The following is a 21,530-nucleotide window of genomic DNA, read 5'->3' as shown; positions in this document are numbered from 1 at the left end:
AAATTCCCAGTTGTTATTTTTATGGAATATTGATGATCTGTGCACATCCATATTAAAAAAATCATGTGTCATCATAATCTTCAATGAAAAACATTAAGTTACCCGTCCTCGCTACATCTCTTCATGGCATTTGTCTCAGCACAGGGGGGGAAACATTTCCAACAATACCTTCAATTATCAAATCCTGACCATTTCTTATTCTTTAAGTTGTTTCTCTTTCATACTGACTTTGTTTTTATGTTTATGTAGATTGAAGACTGTGGTTTGTTTCACTGACCAATTGGCACCAAATGAAAAATGGGATTGGTTGAGACAATATCTAGCATGCTAATATGTGGCTCGGTTGTTTCACAAATTAGTTTGGTGCTGGTTGTAAAACACACACTTCACATCAACTCTGTAAATAAGACATTTGGACTTTTAGTCTTAGAAAGAGGGTTGTGTTTTTTTTTGTGACTTTACCTTTCAACTCCAAATGTCAGAACATTCACTCTCCCAAAGATATTTGTTAAAAAATCTCTGAGTTGGGGGGAAGTTGGCACGGCTCCTACCTCCGACCAGTTTTGTACACATTGCACAACAGTAACCTTCCAGTACCCCTGGCTCTCTGAAAGCAGAACATGTGTTAAAAGAAACTCCCCCCGGCTGTCCTTTGCTTAGGAGAGCAGAATGTGTTTATACTTCCCTTTCCCCATCCACCTACAGATCCTCCAGTAAACCTTGAATTCTAAAGTTGGTGCATCTCTCTCCAGATTTTCAGCCCTATCCAGAGGCCCGTGTGTGTTTGTGGCCCTAGAGGATTGTTAGGGTTGTAAAGTGTAAAACGGATGTTGTGGTGCCAGCTGTCTCTGGGCAGTGAGGCGTGGCAAGTGCCCTGAGGGCGCTCTGCCTGCCTGGCATCACGTGCCAGCGGGAATGAATTTTGGAGGGGAACCAGAAGAGCAAACACTTTTTCTGTGTATCCTTCTCTCCTTTTGCTGTGTCTACTCCCAGACTCTCCATTTCCCTAATGCTGGTTTATTCGCACATGGGCAAACAAACAAGCAGCGCCATTCGCCAGGAATCCTTTAATCCGATCATAAGCATACCATGTGCATGTGTTATTGTTTAGAAGATAATGCCGTTTCTAGATATTTATGAAAAGTTTGTTTTCTGGTCTGCCTTATGTCGTTTTAAACTCGTATGAACTTTTAAAAACTATGCGCAGAACACAAAAGGAGTGTTCAAGCTGTTTGTTTCTATATAATGGAAGTGAATTTACTTTACTTTCATTGTGTGAAAAAGAGCACGTTAGAAATCGTTTAAAAAATCTTCATTGGTGGAGTTCCAAAGCTTTGGTGCATTAATTAATGTTCGTTAAAGGGGTCAAATGATACGGCTAAAACAAATATAATCATTTGTTTTAGATGTAATGTAATGTATATACACGTTTTAAGGTTCAAAAACGCTGTATTTCCCAAACACCGTTCTTGTTTCATCTCCTCTTTGCCCCGCCTCTCTGAAACGCGCTGATTTTTTACAAAGTTCATCGCTCTGAAAAGCGAGGTGTGCTATGATTTGCCAGTTAACCAGTGCATAGCGATTGGTTGAATTCTGCAAGTGTGTAAGGGAAATGTAACACCTCTTACCATATTCGGAGCATCATGTTCCCAAGCAATTGTACTGAAAGACAGGGGATAAAATGTCATTGTGGCTTCCTTATATCAATTCGAGCCTAAATCTGATACGGAAAATGAAGAGGATCAAGCCGAAACATCAATTTTCAGCGCGACTTGAGCAGGATGTAAAGGATTGGTAAGGTTTTATAAAAAAAAGTATGTTAAATAGTTAAAAACTATAGCTAACTGTTTTACCTTTTATATACGATGTTACAAACACTATAAACAAACAACCATATACATCATACAGAGTTTGTGTGAAATAGAAATAAGCTTGCATTACAGCAGGGAATGGTAACATAATAAATAACGCGAGCGCTTTTACCCTTCTTGATCAACCAGTTACGCCACGTCTCGTAACGACTCAACATAGACAATAAACCCATTATAAACACGACATTCGTCGCCTCCAGTTGAAACATTAGTGATTATTAGGACTTTTTTCACGTTGCGTGCGTGTCACAAACACACGACAAACTCAACTCGCGTTAGTCTGTAACAAAGTCTTTAAAAAATATACTTACGGGCTGCCAATCTGAAGTGCCAGCGAAGTTGTAATGGTTGTAATGGCCCCACTTTTCGCGCAAAGCCGGTCTTAATCTCTCTCCCATGTTCGTGAAGCAATTGTCGGTGAAATGCGCTGCACAAACTTGAACATATGGTTTGTATTTTTCTGATGCGCTGCACAAACTTGAACATATGGATTGTACTTTTCTGATACGGTGTTGTAAATAAAATGTAACCGTTCGTTTTTAGTTGTCTCATCTTTTGGCATTGCAAACAAAGAGTCTTTCTTTTCGCAACCAAACACACAACGTCTCTGTGACATGGGTGTGGCGGTGACGATAACATGAGATTTACAAGTACGCCCACCTTACTCGCGTCTACATTTGGGCAGTCTTAGTCAAATACTACCACCAACTGATGTAGATTTCTGGGGGTGTGGCTACACGCGGCGTTTCAGGCAGGTCTGGGTTCTCATTCGCTTTTAGATGAATGCATCTTTTTTTCCGACACTTTAATTTTGGCAATTTTACGAGTCTAATACATGCATGGGCAACTTATAACACACCAAAGACACAGAAAAACACGTAATCGCGCCATATGACCCCTTTAATAACAATATAACTTTATGCTAGTTTATGTGCGTTACCTAATGTTAACAGATACAGCCTTTGATTTAAAAAAAATTGGTAAATGATTAAATAAACAACATGCAAACGATAAAATAAACATGAATTAAATTAATAAATGAAATAAAGTATACTTGATTGTTGGTTCATATTTAAACCATGCAACCTTATTATAAAGTGTTACCGATATTGTTAATTTTGTAGTCTTTAATCCTTTGTTTTTATTGACAAATGCTTCTTTACAGTCTGCTGATGGTTTTGAGATATTGACAATAACCGCGGTATTGAAATCCATGACTGTCAATATTTTGCTAATGCTGCACGTGTTTAAAAGAAAGATAATTTTGCACCCATTTTAAAATTCGTACACTACATAGAAATAAGAAAACCGAAATGATGTTAAGTAAAATGCGTCTTGAAATATTTTTGTTGTTTTAAAAAAATATATATATAATGGATATTGCGATAATATCGTTACACCGTTATAAAATATGCATAGTTTTTTGTTGGTTCAACTTAAAAATAAGTTACCCGGTTGACTTAAAAATTTGAGTTCATTCAACTTAAAATTTCTACAATTTCGGAGATCCTATCAAATTCATTGACTTAACTAATATTTTGAAGGCAACCAGGTAACATGTTTTAAGTTGAACCAACATTTTTTTAACAGTGTATCGTTAATATTTTAACATGACATTTAATTGGCCAAATTCTTTTTCATGACAGACATGATATAAAGTAAGACTAACGTTGTCTGCACAAACTGATAATATTTCTGAAACGTGTTACTGTAGCGAGGTTACGTTGTCGTGTGCATTGATATAAAGCATCTGCGGGTGTCTGCAGGGCTGGAGCTTTTCAGGGCTCCCGTCGTGCTCTACAATGTGTTCACTCAGGCGTTTCAGTGATGGAATTTAAAGCAGAGAATTCACAGGAGACAGCTGCACAGCGAGCAGCGCGAGCAGACGATCGTCGAGGGGCTGTATTTTTAGCGCCCGGCCAACTCCGCCATCCCAGCATTATTAGGTGCAGGAAACATCCGGCTTCGGTGTATCTCATTCACAGGTCGGAGAGCAGGGACTTTGTTTTCCAAAGCACTGGGGAGCTGAAATCCCCATGAGCTGAGCTGATCCGGGGTCAGTGAGACGGGTGGAAACAGAGCGCTGAAATCCATCCCTCCGCGCGTGTACAAAAACCTATCCATTTATCAGACGAGAACTGCTCTGCCCAGGAGGCAGTGGTGAGCGGCGTTATCTAGGAAAACTCCTTACTTCAGGGCCTAAACGCTGCAGGGGACAGACTGCTCATTTTTTCTAAAATGATTACGCCAAGCCGACCGCTGTGCATTCCAAGTCAAATCTCTTTCATATGCTCACTGGTCATTAAGCACCTAAACACTCTTAAAGAATGTTTAGAAAGAGCCGGATTACAGACAGTGTCAGATTTTATAAGACTTTCTGATTCAGGGTGTGGAAATGGGCGGAATCAGTGTCGCTTATGGCTGTCCGCTGCTAATCAAAATGTCACACGGGTCATCGACATTATTAGCGGTGTCATGCGAGAGCATTGAGGTTTCTTTAAGTAACTCATCATTATGTGCCGCGGTCTCATCTCACCGGATTTACTCTTGACATTGAGTGCCATCTCAATGCATGATGCTTAAAATGAAAGCCTCTTGGGGCGAAATGTTCAAAATGTTGTCCGTCTGAGTCATTTTCCTGTCTGCATTTGTAGGGTTTTATTAACAGCTGTATGAAAGTGGAGCAGCTTTTAGCCTTTCGATGATGACGTTCTGCCCCAGAGGTTGTCTCTAAAACTGGGAACGTGGCTTGCATTCCGACCGCACCTTCTGTGCGCACTCTCCGGTTTAATGCGCAATGTCATTTAGAAGTTGCATTGAGAGGTTAATCCTTTTTTGCCTCGTTCATGAACCTTGATGCTATCAGCACCTTCACATTGCAAGGGAGAGCTGGGAGGAAGTGCCCCCCCCCCTCTGTTCCCTGATCCACAGATAACATCTCTCTCTTCACATGCCACGTCTACCTAATGTATTTCTTTCATTGTGTCAATGTGAATGTGGCTGGTTATGTCTTAAAGGGATTTGAATAGATTCACCCTTGTTGTACAAAAGCAGTATATGACTGCGGAACACAAAAGATATTTTGAGAAATGTTTGTGTCAACGGGAGCCAATGTTGTTTGGTTATCAATGTTCTTCAAATGATCCTCTTTTGTTTTCTGAAGAAGAAAGTCATACAGATTTGGAATCGGGTGTGTTTGAGTAATGATAAAATAATTAATTTTTTTGGGGTAAATGTGAACATTCGGGACAAATCTGATTGGTCAAAATATTCGATTTGTGCAGTTTACCTAGAACAGACATCCACTGTCGCCAGTATTAGTTGAACAACAACAGAAGTTAAAACAAATCACTCCTTCTGATGAAAATTCTTCTTCTGTTTGGTGAATGTTTACATGAATAACTTGGAAAACCCTGAGGCGTGTCTGCTCTCTTGAAAATACCGGAAGGGCAGCATTACATTGTTTTCGTTTCATTCTATTATATTTAACTTTTCTAATTAAATGTGTCAGAAAGCATTTCTGTTATGCCATTCTCATTCTCTTCCATGTTAACCATTGCGATCTCTTCATTTTGTGACTCTAGATTTCGACTTCAGCGTTCCCGGCTCCATGAAGTTACACAACCTCATCTCCAAGCTCAAGAAGTGGATCAAGATCCTTGAAGCCAAGACGAAGCAGCTTCCCAAGTTCTTTCTGATAGAAGAGAAGTGCCGTTTCCTTAGCAACTTCTCAGCCCAAACCGCCGAAGTGGAGATCCCGGGAGAGTTCCTCATGCCTAAGCCCACACACTATTACATCAAGATTGCCAGGTAACAATCAATACGCACCTTGACTTGTAGGTGGCTTTTGCAAAATGATTTTTTTATTGAACTTTTTCCTCCCTTTGGAGTTCTTAGCAAAACTCCTGCTGCGACCTTAATTCTCACTGATTACTTCATCCCTTACCCATCATTCTTACCACCCTCCTAAGGTTCATGCCCAGGGTGGAGATTGTTCAAAAGCACAACACAGCTGCTCGTCGCCTCTACATCCGCGGGCACAATGGAAAGATCTATCCGTACCTGGTGATGAATGACGCGTGTCTCACAGAGTCCCGCAGAGAGGAGCGTGTGCTGCAGCTCTTGCGGCTGCTCAATCCCTGTCTGGAGAAAAGAAAGGAGACCACCAAGAGACACCTTTTCTTTACAGGTACTGCAGACGTTTCAGATCAAATCAAATCTTTCAGTCTCCCTTAAATGGCACGATTATTTGTCACTTGAACAACTACAGGTCTCGTTTTTATTGTGAAGCCTGTTATGGTTTTTGGAATAAATTTTGATTTTTTTTAACCTATATATCTGTCAGTTGAAGTGCAGCGGGTTCAGCGTGTGCTGTTTTTAACTTGGTCTACAAACACATGCAGACAGACGTCTTCGGTCGTTGAGTTTCATCTGGTATAAGCATTGCCTTTAGAACAGCATGTCCCGTTAAATATAGTTCAACTTAAACTTGGTTCCACTTCATCTATTTTTAACACCAGAACATTTCCCATAAACACGTCTGTTCCGTGTCTGATGGATCCTTAACCAGCGTATTTACACCGTATTTTTCTTTAAAACCTACATCGACAATAGTGGCATGTATATCTTAAGATCTGAATAAGTTTTGAATGCTGCCATTCGCTCTCAGTGCCAGACGGAATAGCCTAGTTGCTCTCAGACAGATTGAGGGAGATGACGAACAGAGGGGAGATTGAGGTGAGAAGTAGCAGAAAAGAGCCGTGTGTATTAACAGAAGAGGAAAGAGGGGACAGGAGCAGAATGAATAAAAAATGAGGTTCCAAGTTCCCTGTGGAGTCGGAGGGGGGAAGATCTAAATTGTATTTCTAGTGAAAGACACTTTAGAGATAAACCTGTCAGGTCGGAGGTCAAGGATGGCACACGGTTGTGGAAATTCAGTTTTGGTCTGTTCTACATCTATCGCTTTTGTGAATCATGAGAAAATAGGTTCATTTTACACAGGCAAGCAATATGTTAATATTTAGGTTAGACAACTTCATGGCGATTTGTTCGTTTATATGTCATTGTAATGTGTTTTTTATTTTGCTTTGGTATCCTTTATTTAATCAATTGTAGATGTGTCAGGTTTTGTTGTTTGTTTATATTTCCCAGTGATTGTGAGACATGCTTTTTTACTCAAGAGAGTTCTGTGTATGGGTGTTTTTGTGACACCTCTTGGCTCTTGTTTTTCTTGATTAATAAAAGTGATTTGACTGAAAACACGGCAAATGACAAGGTTGTTTAAACAGGTAAGCAGCTTTTTGGAACGCTCGGAGGCATTCTTAAACTTTCAAGGTTAAATCTGATGGTTCTTTATAGTCAAATATAATATATAAAATGTTGAGTATATGAAATTTAGCATCTAGTGGTGAGGTTGTGAATTGCAACCAATGGTTCACTCCACCCCTCCCTTTCGAAGCTTTAAGGCGGCTGCACAGTACTAAGATGTCGTCACATTTTTACTTAATTGCCAAAGAAGATGATGTTTTTACAAAACGCGCTCTGTAGAGCAGTTTGTCCGTTTATAGTTACTGTAGAAACAACATGTTGAATTCCATACAAGCGGAACCGCGTTGTATGAAGATAGAAATAGCTCTTTCTATAGTCATAAAAACATAACGCTTCATTATGTAAGGTCTATATACACTCTGAAGACATAGTTATGTATATTCTATTGCATTTCTGTCAATAGATCCTCCAAAAAATGACACACTGGACCTTTCAGAAAGCATTTATTAAAAGGGTTTATGCTAACATTTTCTCTAAACCTCCACCTGTTCTCTTTCTAGTCCCGAGGGTGGTGGCCGTGTCTCCTCAGATGCGGTTAGTTGAGGACAATCCGTCATCTCTGTCTCTGGTGGAAATCTACAAGCAACGGTGTGCTAAGAAGGGCATCGAGCATGACAATCCCATCTCGCGCTATTATGACAGGCTAGCCACGGTTCAGGCTAGAGGAACTCAAGCCAGCCATCAGGTATGCCATGAATAGATGTGCTTAGGTACAAATGTATCCCAGAGGAAGTGCATGTCTCACTGGGTGACTCTCACGGAACTTGTCAGGAACATGTCAGGGGCATTTCACGTCTAAACGGAAGGAAACATTGAGATAGAAAACCTTGGTTCTTTTTACAATAAAAAAATGTCCTTTAATTTGACTTGTTTTTTATTGTAATAAAGAAAAAAAAATCTTTCCCTAACTTGTCCTAACAATAAAATCTGATTATGATACATGCAATGGGAATGTAATTTAAATGCGTTTAAATATTTATTTAATTAATTAAACATTAAATTGAATGTACTGTATTTTCTAAAATAATATATAACTACCTATTTTAAAATCTACAAAGAAATCTGAAACACAACGGTTGTCCTTACCAGAACCAGCACAGAGAATATTATGCAAAAAGAGGTGAAATGAGATCTGAACATATTTTCAGGAGTTTGTTTTTTATAGTCAAAAAGGTCAATTTTATCTTTGTAAAGTATAAAGAAATTAAATTAATGAAACAATAAATGCAATATAAAATAATAAATGTAATATAAGTCTAGTAAATTTAAACATAATATAAATATATTATATTTAATAAAAAAATGTAATTCTAAAAATCTAAATGTTACACAATTGTCTTTAACAAGAACCAACACCAAGAATAAGAAGCTTCAGAAAAAGGGGGTGAAATGTAATCCTGAAATGTTTTCATGAGTTTTACCCGATTTGAGATTTTGTGAATTCAGAGTAAATTTCTCATTTTGCATGTTTTTTTAGGTTCTGCGTGACATTCTGAAAGAGGTCCAGGGAAACATGGTTCCTCGCAGCATGCTGAAGGAGTGGGCTCTGCACACATTCCCTAACGCCACCGACTACTGGACCTTCCGCAAAATGTTCACCATCCAGCTCGCTCTACTTGGCCTGGCAGAGTTCATGCTGCACCTTAACCGTCTCAACCCAGAGATGCTGCAGATCGCACAGGTAACTGATGAATGACTCTTGAAACATATCCCAGTACCAGGCCTTCCATTAAACATACATGGACCCTACAAGTTCAAGGTCACAGTACTGTGTTGGTTTCAGTGTTTTGCATTGTTAATGCTCTTGCAGCGTTCTGCGTAAGGTCAGAGCGGGTCCGTCGAGTGCATTTGAAAGTCTTTATTAGAAATGATTGTCAACAGGCGTCCCATCCTATGATCCTAATCTGCCGCTTTCTGACAGGCGGTGCAATGGGCAGCTAAGTGAGTATAGTAAGCCCCCATGCTGCCAGTTCCACTCCACAGATCTCATTAGGCACCGGGAGATTACCACGGCAGGCAGAGAGGACCAGCAGATATGTGCTGTCGTTCTCTCCCTCACACACACACTTCTGTATCACTTCTCGGGTAGCTTTCCATTTGACTTCAGATATTGAGTTTTGTTGAGATTGTCCCCGTATGGTATTTGCTTGAATCATATTCTCATACTTATATATGCCATGATATTGTATAAAATATGGACATAGTGTCCGTGACATCACCCGTAGGTTTGTGAAAGGAAAAATGAAGCCTAATTTTGGCGGAGGCGCTCGTCACCATCTTGGTATCGCGTCATCACGCGTCTCTCCCGGATAATCGAAAATGGGCAAAAAGATGTGACGTGGTTAGTGCCAAGACGCCTGATTTGCTGAAAACACTTGTCACTCTAGTGGCCACGCACCTAATTTGCTGAATTTTGAGGCTTAATATAAGTTAAAGGTACAGTTGGTAGAAATCGCAGCTAGAGGACACACAATCAAAACAACAACTTCGTGTAGCTTGATGGCGCTGTGTAGAAGCGGGGAATGATGGGATATGTTGTCTTGAAGTCCACCGCTGAAATCATGTTTGCGGCATAGGTCAAGTAATAAAGTTTTATAAATGTTGTGTTTGATGGACTAATTGTATTCCATTATAATGAATTAGACCCGAGTAATGTAAGGTTTTAAGGCCCCGGTCCACTGCTAAGAATGGCGAAAAAAATATATAACATTGGCCTAGTGGTTTTTGGATATTTTACTATTCTACCTTTAAACGGATGATTTATTAGAAAACAGTTGTCATGAAGGGTAAAATTAGATATCTAGACCAAAATATTTTGCCAGTTTCTAGCGACAAGTCGATAAATTTCAAGTCACTTCCGTGTTGGCTTCACGAGAGAGATTGGAAGGTTGCCTTTACTCTCCTACTGTATTTAAAAAAAAAATATTTGTACTTTATTTTTTGATAAAACTGGTAAAAATTAAATATTACATTTGTTTTAGGGCAGTTCCGTGCAAATGTCAATAATGTTTTTTTTAACTATGTTTCACCCTATTTTAAGGTTTTCACTATATATCCATGTTAGGTCTCAAAGTTTTTAAAGCACTTTTGGTGTATTTAAAGCATAGTTTTCCATACATCCATAACTGCCGATATCCATCATAAATGTTCACATGAAAATAAAAAAACAGTAAATATTTTAGTTTGCTTTAAAGAGTCATCCCTTCTCCAATTGTCGGATATTAGCTTCTGGTTTGCATCCTACAAAGGATGTTGTGCCTCACAAACATGAACGCTTTTTGTCACATCCATAACCCATACATTTTTCCCTCTTTTAGAATAGAAAGCTCATAGACTGATATTTTCTGATGTCTGGACTCAACAGGGGTTTAGTAAAAATAAAACCAATGGTTCAATAGTCACATCCATAACATTAGTTGTGCGTTTTATTTTAAATAGCTAAATTTAATTGGAATCTTAAACATGTTTCCTCTCGCATCTGCACTCAAGGACATAAGAAGGCAAATGGAGGATAATATTTTTTGATTATTTTAAAATGCTGACACAAAACCACAGTGGGTGTAGGATCAATACATCCTCGCATTTTTGTGGTTGGATGTCTACAACACTATCCAGTTTTCCAGCGCGCTATAGATTAGCTGTTGTCTGATGTTGGTCCATCAGGTCCCACATGAGCAAACAAGCTCTTTTCCCAAATTTGATCTCCTTTCCTTCACTGGAAAGAAACTAACGGCTGGGCGCCACATGATATCCACATCCTCAAAGTTTCTTCTACATTAGCTGGAAGATTTGATTTTCTAAATAACAAGCTCAGATTTTGAGTTTTTACTGCTTTGGTCGTAATCTGATGTAAATCTCTCAACAGGACACAGGAAAGCTCAACGTCTCGTACTTCCGCTTCGATATTAATGATGCCACCGGTGATCTGGATGCCAACCGGCCCGTTCCTTTCAGGCTGACCCCAAACATCTCGGAGTTCTTGACCACCATCGGCGTGTCCGGACCCCTCACTGCTTCTATGATTGCAGTGGCGCGCTGCTTTGCTCAGCCTAACTTCAAGGTATGAATAAAGTGCACACGCAGCATTTTTCCACCTCATATTTTTCACAATTGCAGCTTGTCAGATTGTATGATGTTCCCTAGTGAGAAATTGGGTAAAAATAGAGAACGAAATCTGTACGAAAGAAGGGATTTTGTGAGCTGCTCACTCTTCAAAGCGAAATCGACATCAATTTTATTTCATAAAACATGTGAAAAATATACCAATTTATATGATGTTTATGATGCATATCATTTAAACAAGCTAATATCTTGTAACTAAACACACGGCAATTAATTTCGTTCAGGTCGATGGGATTTTAAAAGCGGTCCTTAGAGACGAGATCATCGCTTGGCATAAGAAGACTCAGGAAGACACGTCTATGCCTCTGTCCCCAGCTGGACAGCCCGAGAACATGGACAGCCAGCAGCTGGTGTCTCTGGTCCAGAAGGCCGTAACTGCCATCATGACCCGCCTCCACAACCTGGCACAGTTTGAAGGCGGAGAGAGCAAAGTAAACACGTTAGTGGCGGCTGCCAACAGCCTGGACAACCTCTGCCGCATGGACCCCGCCTGGCACCCGTGGTTGTAGACAGGCGTGTGACGAACATCAGGGCAATCTTGCGGATGTATGTGCATCTTTGAGGAAATACAATACTGTGAAAGTGACTTCTTGAATGTGACGGAGTTAAATTGAGTAAAAGTATGCCAACAGAAGGGGCATTAAAAATGCGAAACCTGTCAGTAAACAAACAAAGTGATACTTAAGATTCTCTTTGTTTTTCTCGATTTTCCAGTATAAGATACACGCGGTAATTACGATTGGCTTTGTTCGGTTAGAAAAGACTATTGTTAAACTGATGAGCTTAGTGAAGGGCTTTTGTCTAGATTGTTGTTGGCAAGAGACTCTATAAGACTGCATTTCAGAAAATACTGTTTCCACAGCCTTATTCCAGATTCCACACCGGGACAAGCACGGCAACAATGATTTTATGCAATTCCCATAATGCTCTACTTTCATGACTCTGCCATTTTTTTCTGACTGACGGCAGCCTGAGGGATCATCTTTTAAATTCAGTAATTTAGTTTACATGAATTAACACCCAGCAATGTTCAGCGTGTTGTTATGTGTCAGTATGTCATTATTTAAAGTTATACGTGGGGTTTTTGTTTTACTTTTTGTACATCATGTAAAAAAAGCATTGCATCCATTGCTGTATACTTTTCTACAGGTTTGTGCTATTTAAAGCTGGATGCGTTTACTTTCAGACATCGTCATACATGCTGTCACGGACTTCTCGAGGATTTTTTTTTCTGGAAGGCAGAGACCTTTGAGCCTTAAATCAGGGGTAGCCCTGTGTTTAGCTAATTCTCAGTTAACCAGTGTCCAAATTCCAGCTCTGAGATTGTGGACTTTACGTTTTTAAAACTGTCCCAAAGCATTTGTATCTGACACACGGAGCATTTTTGTAAACGTCCATCTATTTTGTAAAGGTACAAAACGTTGTGCCAACTGAAGAATAGTTACCTCTGCAATGTAAATATGCATTTTGTTTTAATAAAATGCTCTTTTTCAAAAAACACTCTTCGCTCTGACTGTGCTGTCTGTGGATGTGTTACCCTGTCGTATGAAGTGTTTTTGTGTGTGTCTGCGGGTGGTTGATTGAAGGACACTTACTTAAAGAATAACCTTGTCTGTGGCTGATTGTCTGAAGGACAGGAGGACCTGAATGAGAGCATGCCGGTCAGGTCAGATCTTTCCCGTCTCCGCACATTTATTACACCCCGTCAGTATATATCACCAAGCGCCGTTTTCTCTTGAGTTACGTGAGCTGTCAGCTCTGGCTTCAATCCCATAAACCATTGCATCACCCTGTACGTTTACCCAGCCCAGACGCTTATCCCTCTTCTTCTGATCTCTCTCCAACCTCTTTCTGACGCACTCACACTATTGTCCTCCTTTTGAGGTCTTTTGGTATCAATCGGCCCTGGAGCTGATGTACAACTGAGTTGTGAAGGAGTTGTGATGTTTGTGTAACTCTCAGTGAGGTGCTGGTGTCGGGTCCTCCCCTCCTACGGGCAGTTGATGTCTAGACTGAATCTGAAACAAGGACCCGTGGAAAACAAACAAATCACCATTCGTTCTGCCAGTAAAATGATGGCAGGAAGAAAATCGTGATCTAATTTTAGTCGCTAGTGTGAATCATTCTTCCAGATTAAGTGAGCGGATTGACCTTACATAGCATTTATAAGGCAACAGCTGCAGATGTGTGATAAAATTCATTGATATTAAACGCCAAGATGTCTAAAAACAAGCATAACGTCTTATTTCACACCCTAGACCATTTGCAACAGCTATCGTGTGTTTGTGTCACGTGTGTTAGTCTTATCCTCAATCTAAACAAGCATGGCCTGAACCGAAGAAATGTAATTTATTGCTTCTGCGCACGATTTGAATTACAGTTTAATAATTTTTGCTGAACGGCAGAAATTTTGAATAGTTGAGCGACTGTTATATTCTGCCCTTACAAATTACTGGCAGAAGTTTTCAAGGTGATGTTCTCTGACGCATTATAAGCTAAAAGTCGTTTGAAGGAGTCTCACAGCTGAGCGGATTCAAAGCCCAGGGAGCTGATGTATAAACGTTGCGTATATAAAAAACAATTCCTGTGGAATTGGGTTACATTGTAACAGTTGCTCCGGTTTGTTTTATCCACAGGTTAGGAGTGATCTAACATTCATAAAAAAATCATTTTAAGATTTAAGTTCTGTTATTTGGAGTATAGGCTCTTGTGTTACCCCCTAATTTTTTAATTCGCTAATGTAGACTTGTGTACCTGTCAGATCCCGAAGGCTTTGCAAACAAATAACGTTTTGTGGTACTATCCCATAAAGGTAAAGATATCACTCTTATGTACCTTCTCTGGATCAGTTCCAGATTTGTGGAATGGTCTGCCCGCTGCTACAAGATGAGCAGATTCTGATGCCACCTTTAAGACACGGCTGAAAACTCATCTCTTCCGTCAGCACCTGACCGATCGGTTCTGAGTTCGATCTCTTTTCTACTCTTTCCAAATATAAAAAAAACACTTAGCTCTGTATACTGTGGTAGGCTTTATGAGACGAGTTTTATGCACTTATGCTTTTTGTTGTCCGTGGTGAGGATGGCGGGACGGGAGCCGTGAGGCGGGGCCGGTGGCGTGAGTGATAGTTGGAATCAGCTGTGTGCACACAGGTCCCGCATATCTCTAAGAGAATATCAGGAGCATAAGAGGACAAGCGACGGGACTGCTGACGACAGAGAATCGGTCCCGGACATATGTTTTAAGTTTGTATTTATTCAGTCTGGCTGCCGGCCTTTTACTTCAGTGTTATTGTTTGTTTATTTTTATTAAAGTTTGTTAAATGTTCACCGGTTCCCGCCTCCTTCCTTCCCAATTTTGAACTTTATTACATTGTCCTTGTGCTTTTCCAATTCCATTGTTTATCTTATTTATGAGTCGCTTTGCATAAAATAACTGCTAAATGACTAAATGTAAATATGCATTTTTTCCATAGGCTTTTGATAGATCGCAAAAAATAAGATCTGTGATTAACAAATTTTCATGTTGTTAACACGTTTTGTCTATTAAGATCATCTTTACAGATTAGCACAATATTTGCTATTTTGGTCTTAAAATACAACCTAAAGAAGTAAAAAGCTAACAAGAGGCTATAAACAGTCTACACATGGTCGCTTGATATCACCACCAGCAATCCTCCGACAACTTTCTCAAACTTTAATAAAAACGTCTTCCCTGACAAATAATTACTCTCTGAATGGATCCCTATCAATGAATTTTGACATTTGCGCCCATGTTGCAATATTTGTGAGATTTATATGCGCGATGATGTTACGTCTCCGCCAAAAGTAGTCGCTTTTAGCAACTTGTTAGCAACTGCTGTTTTAAAGACACAATAAGGGTTCAAAATCACAAGATTGTTATAACTGGTGTGTTTTAGGTCACTGATTCAAACGTGAAAACATTTAGAGGTTTTGTTAGCCACAGAGCTTATTTCAGGCACTTTACCAAAAACCCATTAAAAAACTCACAGACTTTGAGGCGATGGAACCGGAAGTCTTAAAATGTTAACTCGCTTCCCGTGTTGGCACGTAAAAATACATCTTTTCTGAGGTACTCCAAAGGCCTATATGAAACCCCAGATATCAGAATTCAAGATTTTCCCGACCGGTAACTTTTTAACTGAACGATGCGGCTTTGTTTGATTTCATGGAATGCTTTTACGGTTGCATAACCAAAATGTTTAGTATGAGAAAAAATGAATGTGTGGCGAGTTTAAAACTCTGCGCTCCTCTTTGAAGAGTTTCTTAAAAATAACCTCAGCTAAACTATTACGTTCATTACCCAAACTTTCCAGAGGCTCCTCCTGAGATCAGTTCCTCTGTCTTCGGGTACTTGTCAAAAACACTTCACGTCCTAAACCAATTAACCAAGCTCTTCTCGAAGTGCCCTGGTCTCCTGGCAGGCTGGGAGGAGAGGCTTTTTGTGTCTGACAGGAGCTCCCCTCTTTCTTCCTCCCCGTTTGCTGATTTAATTTGTTTGGTAATATGAGGATTGGCATGTTCAGGCCAGATTCACTGCGAAGTGAAATTGGACAAGGGCATTGGTGCTTCGACGTGTAAAACTGTCTCACCTTGACAGCTGGCTGAGTGCATTGGGAATGCCTGCAATGAGCTCCTGAAAGGACCACACACACATCAATTCATTTAGTCCTCGTGTTAGGATTTAGGGAATGACATCATGAAGAAGTGCGAAGTCCAGGTTTGTTAAAAGGACGGTGCTGCTTTGTAGGTAGAGTGTTGAAACTTAATTGTACAATACTGTCTCTTCCTTGTGTCTGTTAGCTGCAATTGGTTTTCAGTTTGTAATTTAGAGGATAATATAATAATAATAATAAAGATAAAACCCATCAAATTGCTTTAATAGGCTCTACATCTCAAATATATCTTTCATTTACCATAAAAGAGGTAAAGTCCTTAGGTTGGAACTCTATGGGTGTGTAAATGGACACTTCTTTTTGTATCTCAACAAAGAAACACTATGAAATATGAGATTTTCTATAACTGACTTATAATATTGTCAGATAATATCCTGCATGTGGGTTCATTAGATATAGTACATTAAACAATGCATTCCCATGTTATTTCACTTCATTGCAGTTATTATTCCCAGACTATCTGCCTGCTCTTCTCGAGAGAACGACACCACGAGCATCTTAAGTCTGGCTCATTTCCACCACCAGTGAAGGGAAACGTCTCCTTAAGGTGTGTGTATGAGGGGCAACCCTCGGGGAAGATGCCAAATCACAACAGATGACACATTGTCTGGAAAAAACAGTTTTTAATGCTTAGGTGAGAGAACATAGTTTAACCCATGGGTCTCCAACCTTTTTGTAAGCGAGGGCTACCTGAAGATATAACATCATCTAGGGGGCTGTTTGTTGATAAAATACTTTCAAACTTGAAACATGTGATGCATTATTCTTAGGCTCACAATACCAAATACTTTTTTCTTTCACATATTTTTGCACTTGAATATATAAAAGCTTACAACACGTGCTAATAACATTTCATGTTGATTTAGAACTTGGCTGATCCCTATAGTCACAGATTCATCAACTGTCCTGAGCATTATTGTTGATCCCTGTGTTTTTGGCGGGCACTGTACAGAGTTCATGCGGGCTACCAGGTGCCCGCAGCCACTGGTTTAACCCCTAAGCGTCTCTTTTTGATTTGTATCTGTACCACTGGTTTTGCGAAGGATACGGGATAATAGAAGAACTGTTTAAAATGATGCACAATACAAGGGGTTGTTATTAAAAGGATGGTTAACCCAAAATGTTTTATTCTGTTATGAACTACTGTTCCAAAACTGTATAAATGTATTTGTTTGATTGAACACATAAATAGATTTAAGGTAGAATGTTAGCAAATGACATTTCTGGGACATCGAGTAGCATAGTAGGAAAAATTGCAGTCAAAGGTGCTCCAGAACGTTTTGCTTTCCTAAATTCCTCAAAATATCTTTTGTGTAAAATAAAAATGCACAAGTTTTATTATTATTATGCCTATTTTTCCTACTATGGCAGTAAATGGTGCCCCAATGTAAGTTGCTAAAACTCTTCCAAATATCTTTGTGTTTAACAGAACTAAGAAGCGAATCCAGTAATACAATGCTATATACTGTATGGGCAATTGAATGCAATTGTCAACCTTATGATAAAAAAATCTAGTTTTTAGCGAATGTTTCTACGTTACTATATCCAAGTCTTTTTTAAGTGTTTACAGCATCATTTTTTTTGTTATTTGTCACATCCATAACGGTGCATATTCCTCATAAATAGGCAAATAAAAATTGATACATAATAACTATTTTTATGTTCTATAAAGAGTCATCCCTTCTCCATTTGTTGGGTACTATTGCTTCTGGTTTGCACCATTTGAATTCACAGAAATCCTACAAAGTATGGTGCCTCTCAAAAACGTGCCGTTTTGTGTCAAATCCGTAAAAGGTTCATTTTCTCTTTTAAAATAGAAAAATTGTGCATAGACTTATATTTCTGACGTCTGGTTTTGGGAAATATAAACAGATGATTCAATATCCTAGTGGTAATGGAGAAATACTCTCTCTTAATTTTGAATTAAAATGTTGGATCCAAAACGCTGGAATTCCACAAGTGACGTAACGGACTAAAAAATATCAGTTCTGGAAACTAAGATGTACCTGTTTAGTTTAGAGGTCTTTAATATCCATAACATACTTCTTTCTTATAACCGTGACATATGAGTTTGGCTACATGATCACTTTAGTTCAACTTGTGGTAATTTGCTATGTTTACTTGAAAACAAGCGCTTTAATTTGGTTAGCAATGATAAAATCCTGCTCAATTTTCTCTTAATGTTTTATGCTAAACCGCAAAGCAGCTCAGGACGGGGCCAAATGACTCTATATTCTGATATCCTGCTGTATCAGCAGCCCAGCAGTGTTTCGTCACCCAACTGACTGACGCTTCTGTATCCTGAGATTATAGTCTTAATGAAATATTCCCTGCTCCATTTCTCTTTATGGGCTGTAATGATTATTAAACTGGGCTGTGGCGGGAAAGCACAATAAAAGCTAATGATATAGCCAATGGTCTAGGCAAGCTGCATCAAAATACCTGAGATTTCTGCGGTGGGAATCCCTGATTAAATCTTTAATTACAGGCTTCATACTTCAATGCACCGAGGACTCTTCTCACATATTTGTTTTGCTTGGGCTATTTGTACAAATGCTCCACTGTGGTTATTTACCATGGTTTTTCAGAGATGCGCCCGGTCGGCGTGATTGGCTTTTATTATAAGATTGCGGCCCCAAAGATTTTGGTTTAACCTTTAATGCTTGTTTGTTTGTTTATTCTCGGCTCTTATTCTCCCACGCACACCTCATGCAAAAAAATGACTCGAATTATAGAACAACTCTGTTGTGTTGTATGCTCTGTTGTTTATATGTTAGTGTCTGTGCTAAGGAGGACTTCTATTTATCCTGCTATTTTATTTCCATAAAATAAACATCATACTACATCATAGCAGCACTAGCTGATTTCTCCATATGCATAAACCATTAGCTTCTATTACAAGCAATGTGTTCAAGCTAATGAGCAAAGCGTCTCTTCCCGGAGTGAGCAAACAACAGGAAAATCAACTAAACCCAGTTTACAAAACAGGAAAATCCTCCGCCCTCTTATAGGTCAGACCATCTTAACACAATTCGGCTACCGCCGACTGGCACTGCCAGCATTTGTATGTAAGCTAGAGTAATGGACTCAGATGGGGTTGTGGGAATGATGTTACATCGAATTGGTTAAAAAGTGTTCATAGGAAAATTATTTTATTTACTCATCCATGTCATTCCAAACCTGTATGATTGTTTTTATGCAGAACACAAAAGGAGATATTTCAAAGAATGTCGGTAACCAAACAGAATTGGCCCCCATTGACTTTCATTGAATGGACACAAAAACCACCATCACATGACGACTTTTTTCTATCACTTTAATAGTGTCCACAAGGGATAATTCACCCAAACTTGTATGACACTTGGTTAACGGAAAACCGATGGGCTACTTTTGTGTTCCTCAGTAAATGTCATAATGGTTTTAAAACATAATGATGGATAAATAATTGTAAAAGATTTATGTATTTCTGTGAACTATTCTTGTTTTTGACAGTGATATATAGCGGCTGCTAGCCTATGGAATCCCAATCCTGCCAAAATAAAAAAATAATTAATATTAAACAAATAAAAGCATATATAATTTTAAAATAATCCAAAAGTGGATTTCTATACTTTTAGTTATTAATTATTGCAGTTCACTTTTTTATATTAATTTTCTTATTTTTGTATTTGATTTATGCATTTGTTAACATTTGTCTAATTCTTCATTTGTGGATTTACACATTTATTTTATTTAAAGAAATAAAATAAATACAAAAATGTGAAAATAAATAAATAAATGTTAAGTTAAATGAAAGAATGAAATAAATCTGGGTAAACTATAAAAAATGTACTAGTTTAAACTTTAAAATTTAATTTTTTTTTTTGTATGTATATATATATATATGTTTAATTATGGAGGACTAGGATTTTGTAAAGGGGCTACATTGTTTCTGGACAAAACTTAACATCTTTTAAAACTGAGTTTATACTATATCCTGGAGTCAATGAAATGTCCTCTACTGGAATGTCCGTTTAAAGACGTCATCAAATCGAAAATGAAGCCTAATTTCTTTACATCATTAGCATAACTTGTGCTTGATTGGCGCATATGATTATTATGTTCAATAGAGCAGAGAGGACAACAGAAAGCATATACTGTATGAATACATCAAAAATTGGAGAATGTCTTTCCTGTGCTGCATCTGATTTGGAAAGTATGTCTGCTTCTATTTTCATCAGCGGGCTAATGTAATGTCATGACTAATATTATCCCAATTGACATGACAGACACTATTTATTTCTTAATACTCTCAGAGGGAAGATAGCTCAGCGGTGCTTTTCCATCTCACTGATAGCCATCAAACTGCGGCCCTCATTTCAAACAGGGCTCAGTCATCACACGGCTATGAGAAAAGGAGGGCTTACATTCAACCTATCCAGTTCCTGTAGCCTTGAGAAAAGTCAAACATAATACAATTTTACTTTGTTGTGATTTACAACATCATAGCATCTAACACAACGTAGCCTCAACGAAACGACAAATCTTTAACAGATGTTGATATATATGGCACTAAATTATTCTGGCTGTGATTGTTATACTGAATCATCTCATCAAAATGCGCCTGTTATTATGGAGTCATAACCTCAAACATGCACACGCTCCAAAACGTTCAGCTATAGTGTTCATGCTGTGATTTTGGAGTCTCAAGGCATTTATCATTTCCAAATTCTGCTCCCTCCATCTCTTTCTATAATTTTTTGTCATCTGTCTACTATCTTGTAAAAGGTGCAGAATTGTTCTGCTGCAATATCATGCCATGGAAATGGGCCACATATACTGTACACAGCTGAAGGAGGTGTCTTATGACCTTGACAAAGCTATTGGTTATCGGTCCTATTCACGTCAATGAATAAACGTTTTTTATTTATAGAAATCAAATAAATTACTGGCCTAAATATTATTTGAATAAATTAAATAAATGGAAAATATTTCCTTGACAGAAATATATGGTTAATACACAAAAAATATTTGACTGAAAATAATAAAGTAACCTAATATAGCAACATAGAAATATAAATGAAATGATAAAGCACATACCCATATAAGCACATAACAAAATTGCTTGAATAAACTAAAATGAACAAAAAATAGACCTACAAAAATAAAAGCTAATTCAAAATAAGAATATAACAATTAAACTGAAAAAAAACAGCAATTGCTCTGATAAATACACAAACAGATTTTTTTTACCTTATAGACATTATCGCAAGGTTGTGGGTTCGATCCCAGAGGATTGCATATGCCTTAGTATAAATGTATAGGATAATGTAATGTAAGTCGCTTTGGATAAAAGTGTCTGCCAAATGTGTAAATGTAAATGTAAATAGACACTTGTTGGACACAGTTGTTTTTAAGACAATCCTCTGAGACCTCAGAGCCATGTGACCAATTTCTATATTTTTTAGTTCCTTTTTATTATATAGTTAAAAATACATATTTAATATATAGTATAGACATAATATTATGATGTA

At 38.4% G+C, this 21,530-nt stretch overlaps 1 protein-coding gene across 1 annotated transcript in view; it reads left to right on the top strand.

The window, feature by feature from the left end:
* trrap (transformation/transcription domain-associated protein) overlaps positions 1-12,821 on the top strand; it is a 72,170-nt gene extending 59,349 nt beyond the window's left edge. Inside the window, exons 66-71 of the mRNA XM_056770842.1 lie at positions 5,456-5,681; positions 5,843-6,060; positions 7,700-7,884; positions 8,677-8,880; positions 11,065-11,259; positions 11,546-12,821. Of these exons, the coding sequence (XP_056626820.1) occupies positions 5,456-5,681; positions 5,843-6,060; positions 7,700-7,884; positions 8,677-8,880; positions 11,065-11,259; positions 11,546-11,830 (1,313 nt within the window). The 3' untranslated portion in view covers positions 11,831-12,821. The remainder of the gene's footprint in view (positions 1-5,455; positions 5,682-5,842; positions 6,061-7,699; positions 7,885-8,676; positions 8,881-11,064; positions 11,260-11,545) is intronic.
* The last annotated feature ends 8,709 nt before the right edge of the window (positions 12,822-21,530 follow it).

Source organism: Triplophysa dalaica, chromosome 17 (genome assembly GCF_015846415.1).
Source record: "Triplophysa dalaica isolate WHDGS20190420 chromosome 17, ASM1584641v1, whole genome shotgun sequence".
NCBI lineage: Eukaryota > Metazoa > Chordata > Actinopteri > Cypriniformes > Nemacheilidae > Triplophysa > Triplophysa dalaica.
This window is presented reverse-complemented; position numbering and strand designations above follow the sequence as displayed.